Source organism: Geospiza fortis, unplaced genomic scaffold (genome assembly GCF_000277835.1).
Source record: "Geospiza fortis unplaced genomic scaffold, GeoFor_1.0 scaffold171, whole genome shotgun sequence".
In the NCBI taxonomy this organism is placed as follows: domain Eukaryota; kingdom Metazoa; phylum Chordata; class Aves; order Passeriformes; family Thraupidae; genus Geospiza; species Geospiza fortis.
Window position 1 is genome coordinate 7,767,056 of NW_005054313.1, and position 4,665 is coordinate 7,771,720.

The 4,665-nt window shown below is 38.3% G+C and overlaps 1 protein-coding gene across 1 annotated transcript in view; it reads right to left on the minus strand.

The window, feature by feature from the left end:
* ADAL (adenosine deaminase like) overlaps nt 1-3,314 on the minus strand; it is a 6,506-nt gene extending 3,192 nt beyond the window's left edge. The window contains exons 1-5 of the mRNA XM_014306508.2: nt 3,181-3,314; nt 2,603-2,663; nt 2,163-2,250; nt 1,493-1,574; nt 656-782 (exon numbers count right to left, since the gene is read on the minus strand). Of these exons, the coding sequence (XP_014161983.1) occupies nt 656-782; nt 1,493-1,574; nt 2,163-2,250; nt 2,603-2,663; nt 3,181-3,269 (447 nt within the window). The 5' untranslated portion in view covers nt 3,270-3,314. The remainder of the gene's footprint in view (nt 1-655; nt 783-1,492; nt 1,575-2,162; nt 2,251-2,602; nt 2,664-3,180) is intronic.
* Nucleotides 3,315-4,665: the final 1,351 nt, after the last annotated feature.

A 4,665-nucleotide genomic window follows, 5' to 3' on the forward strand; every position in this document is an offset into this window, starting at 1 on the left:
AACAACACATCACTATTCTACAGCTTACTTGACAAATCCCTGTCATTACCATAATTAAGAAGTCTAGCAATATCCAAACACTACATTCAAACAGAGTTACATTTAAATTATTCCACTTTTCCCATTATTTCCATGTGGAAGGCAGCAAGTCAAACAAGCCTGTGCCATATGGTTTAGAGCAATGGATCAAACACCAGTGGCTCACATGAGCCTAAGACTTACAAGCCAATTGTCTTGATTTGGGTACTCTACACAGCTGCCACCTAGAGCTATTTCACTTCAGCTTGACAGCTGTCCTCAAACATTTTTACTTTCTTAATATGAAATGTACACTTGGTGCAGCTAAACAGAATGTGAACTATTGACAACTTGCCTCCACCCTGTTTTCTCACCGGGACAATTGAGTTATACACACACTTCCCAGATAAACACTGCATTTCAATGGTCCTTTTTTCAGTCACACACTAATCTAGGGTTCTTTGTTAGAGAATCTGGCCCTTATAGCAACAGGGATTAACCCAGTATGAACCCATTCCAGCTAGGCACAAAAACTGGACAAAAACTTGTGAGAAAAAACTATGTTTAGAACCACCTGCTGTTACACAACATTATACATTTATCTTCAAGAACAGACTCAAATAAACCAAAAACTTACAGTGGGATCACCACTGAGGTCAAGTCCTACTACAACCCCATCACTGGAAAGCAGGAACTCTTCAGCAAGTTTTACAGTCTGCTTAGCAACTGCTGGGCCATCTCTTCTGTTTATTGCTATTAACAGCCTGGGACAGAAATGTATTAAATTATTAAATGAAATTATTTATAATTTAATAAAGCTGTAATATCAGGAGCACAACAGATCTGATACCAACAAAAAATGGCAGTTCATATCCTTCGTGGCTGAGTATAAAGAGTATTTGTATAGGAGACTGTTCTAGGAATGAAGGTACCAAAGTGCAGAGGGACACAGACAGAGAAATAAGTTGGCCCATGATATGCAATAACACACATGAAGGATGAAAATTCTTCAGCTTTCACAAATAAATCTAGTAAAGGTTGCTACAAAGGCTCTAAAAGACAGGAGAGCAAACTGTCTCCAAACAGCCACTGACACCTTCTGAAACTTCTCTGCTGCTCAGGACCAGCTCTTCTTTAGAGTAGGTGCTTGTACAGCTAATCAAACTAAATCTTTGCAACGAAGCTGAGCTGTGAAAAGGGAGCCAATTCCATGAAAAACAGTTCTTTTCCTGAAAATGTTGCAAAGAAGGAACAGTCTTAAAGATGAGAGGTTTTACCCAGTTTTCTTCTTTAGCAGTAAAAAAGGAGATAAAAAGTCAGGTGTCCATATTAATTACCTGTTTCCACTCCATGTAATCTGGTTTAAAACAATTTTCATTCCTATACTAATGGCTTGTAAACCCCTCTGCAAGCATGACCAAACATCAGACTACACAAAACCTTGAAACAGAGGTGTTCCACATGCTTTATTTACCTTACATCTATATCCAAGCCTTCTTCTTGACACTGCTTTATACCCTCAAGTACAGTTTCAACATACATCCTTTTGGTCATACCTGCAAACACATGCACGCGTTTGGAACAAACATATTTTAAATTATTTTTATTATATTGCAGACCCAGCTCTCTAGTCTCCTAAGTTTCATGTTGAACCTTTGATTTTAGAGGATATAGTCTTCTAATCCATGTAATTCTAATTCTGTCTGTAAATACAGCTTTACTGTGAAGAACATATTTGAACTAAACCTCTTCCTAAGCATGTGGAAAAATTAAAATGACTTTGTGTGAACCAGAGAATCACAATAGGATTTCTATTATGTGTTTCCATAAACCACATCTAGAAGAAAAAACCAAAACAACACAAGTAAAACATATCAGTTATTAAAATTATTAGCAGACTCAGATGCCATACTCAAGTGAATAACCCAATCTCATGGGTCATAGACTTATGACCAACCCCTTTTTTCCCCTCAAAAATCTAATAGGAAAGTGACATGCTTTTACATGGTTAAATCTTAGCTTTCATATTTAAAGTATATTTTTATTGAGCCAACTAAATTTGACTTTACTTGTTATTAACATAGTTTTCAACTAAGTTTTATAGTGCAAGAAGATGACAAATTAAAAACCAGAAAAGACTGTACCTGTGGAATTTTCTTCTCTTGGAGTGCTTCTCAATTCCAGATACTTAACACCATCATCAGCAAATTCTTTAATGACATCTTTAGTTATCTGATTAAGTAAAAAGTGTATTCAACATCATAAAAGTGATTCTTATTATTAGTTATATTTTCATTTACAACTAAAAGACCCAGTTATTTTTTGTTGTGAAACACTTGCAATGTTTTCAGGTCCAACGTGTTTTTAATGGTCCCCATGTCTGTGGAAATACTACCACACCGAAGGTACATTTGATTCCTTCAGGGATAGTGAAGGGAGTTCAAGAGTTTTACAATAATTACTCTGCCTTCAATTGAAAAAGATAATTTTTGATATTGTTACTTGGAACCCAATGCTCTTAATCCAACTGGTTGTGATTGTGTGTACTGCTTGCTTGTTTGAAGTGAACTTTTAATTAATTTACCAGTAAAATATCTTCAGTCCTCGTGGTAACCTGATAGATGATCTGAAACATCTGAAAACATCTAAAATAAAATAAAAAAAATTAATTCAAAAGACACGGAAAGAGTATGTAGAAAAAAAAAAAATCTACATTTTAAAAACACCTGCCCACTGGATTCAACTAACCAGAGTGTAGCTTGAAATACAAAGAAACATCTGAATGGCAATTTCTTATTTTAGATACTAACAAAGCATTCGCAACAAAAGTTGTAACTACCACAAAGCTTTTTGAAGGAAAAGGAAAACATGAAGTTTCCAAAAAAGGAAACTATGTGAGTCCATTTTCTCTGAAAAGTAGATGATCTAAGTGAAAAATTTCAATCCTTTAAAGAAGAAATTAATCAAGAGTTTTCCTTTTAGTTTGCAAGCACTGAAGAAATTACTTTGTAGATACAAATATAAAAAAAAAAACCTATGAGATTATGATGTAAAACTTAAAAGCATATTTTCTGTGGCTAATGTGTAAGGCCACACATTTCTGTTTCCAACTCAAATAAAAAGCCTTTGGTAAATGTTCATCACACACATGCATATACTCACTCATCTAAGGTTCTTTTCTTTCCTTTGTCAATCACAGTCATTCCATTCTGGATCTGAAGGTTTGGCTTCTGGGCCATGAGTTTCTTCATAGTAGCAGTACTGATACAGCCATTCAAATGAGCATGGAGTTCCTACAGAAATAAAAATCCTATGGACTTATGAAAAGGATGGCATCTGCACCTTGTTTGTACTACTGTTCTTGTATCCTACATCAGTGTTTCACTCTGAGTTTGAAAAGAACAGTTATCTGCATTTTAGCTAATAATAACTTCCTTAGGTTTTTGCAAATGGTTCACCTGAGAACTGCCCTATTTCTTTTGTGGCTGCTGTTGGCTCTGGTCTCCATGGGAGCACAGCTGGCTCAGCAAAGAGCTCTCCAGACAATTCTTGGGGTGGTGTGATGCAAGCTGAGGAGGAAGCCAATAGCTGCTTCAGTATTACAAAAAGTACAGTAAGGATTCAAGAACTCTCCCCATCCACTGCAAGTTAAATGTACATGTCCATCATTCAAATACAGCAACAGGTGTCTACCCACTCCCCTTGCCTTAGCTCATACTCTGAAGTTTAAACTCACTCCAGAAACGCAGCAAGACTCTGCCATGAGCAGCAACTGCAGTAACTGCACTCCTTTGCCTGAGGCCTCTTTCTACCTGACTTTCTACTGACATCCTGACTTTGGGCTCCAAAACTATGATCCTCAGCTCCACTCAATCACTTCACCTTTCCTTCTTCTTATCTCCAGGCTCCTGACTTTAGGAATGGGTCTCTAGCGCCCTCCCAGCTCGTTCAAAATGTATCCACAAAGCATCTACTTTGTTACCTACCTCTCGTCTCCCTGTACACATCCATTCTCAATAGGAAAAGAAAAATTCAATAAATACTTCTCCTCAAGCTTTACATTGCAAAACAATGTTGAAATTGTAAGCACCAGAAGCTGTGGCTGCTTACAGATTCTGGTGACTAAGCCAGATACACAGTGCTACAACTGTGTTATATTTCTCACAAGCTTACAATTACCTCACAGAATTCTGTCAGACATTAAACATACACCCTGAAAAGCAACTTAGTGAAAAGGAGCACTGGAATGCCAGGATGGTGTGGTCTGAAGTGGGTTTGCCGGTGCCCCCGTGCACTGCCTGTGCAGAGCTCAGTGCTGGAGTACGTGCCCTGGGGGTTTGGTGAGTGCGGCACACGAGCCGCGATAAATCCACACGCACCCCTACGGAAGGCTTGCACTGATATGCCAGAAGTGAGGCACACCCTGGGGACATGGAGAAAAAGCGTTATCTGAGCCAGACTTCTTGGCTAGACTGAGGGGAGACAGGACAAAAAGAGAAAATGAAGATCGCGCTCAACTGATTTAATTGCAATTAGATTAGTAAGGTCTGTAAGCAAACCGGACAGGCAAACACCCGATGCATTTTGCGGTGGGATAAGGCCGTCAGAAACCGCGCGTTTGTGAAGGACTCCGAGACAGCAGCAGCG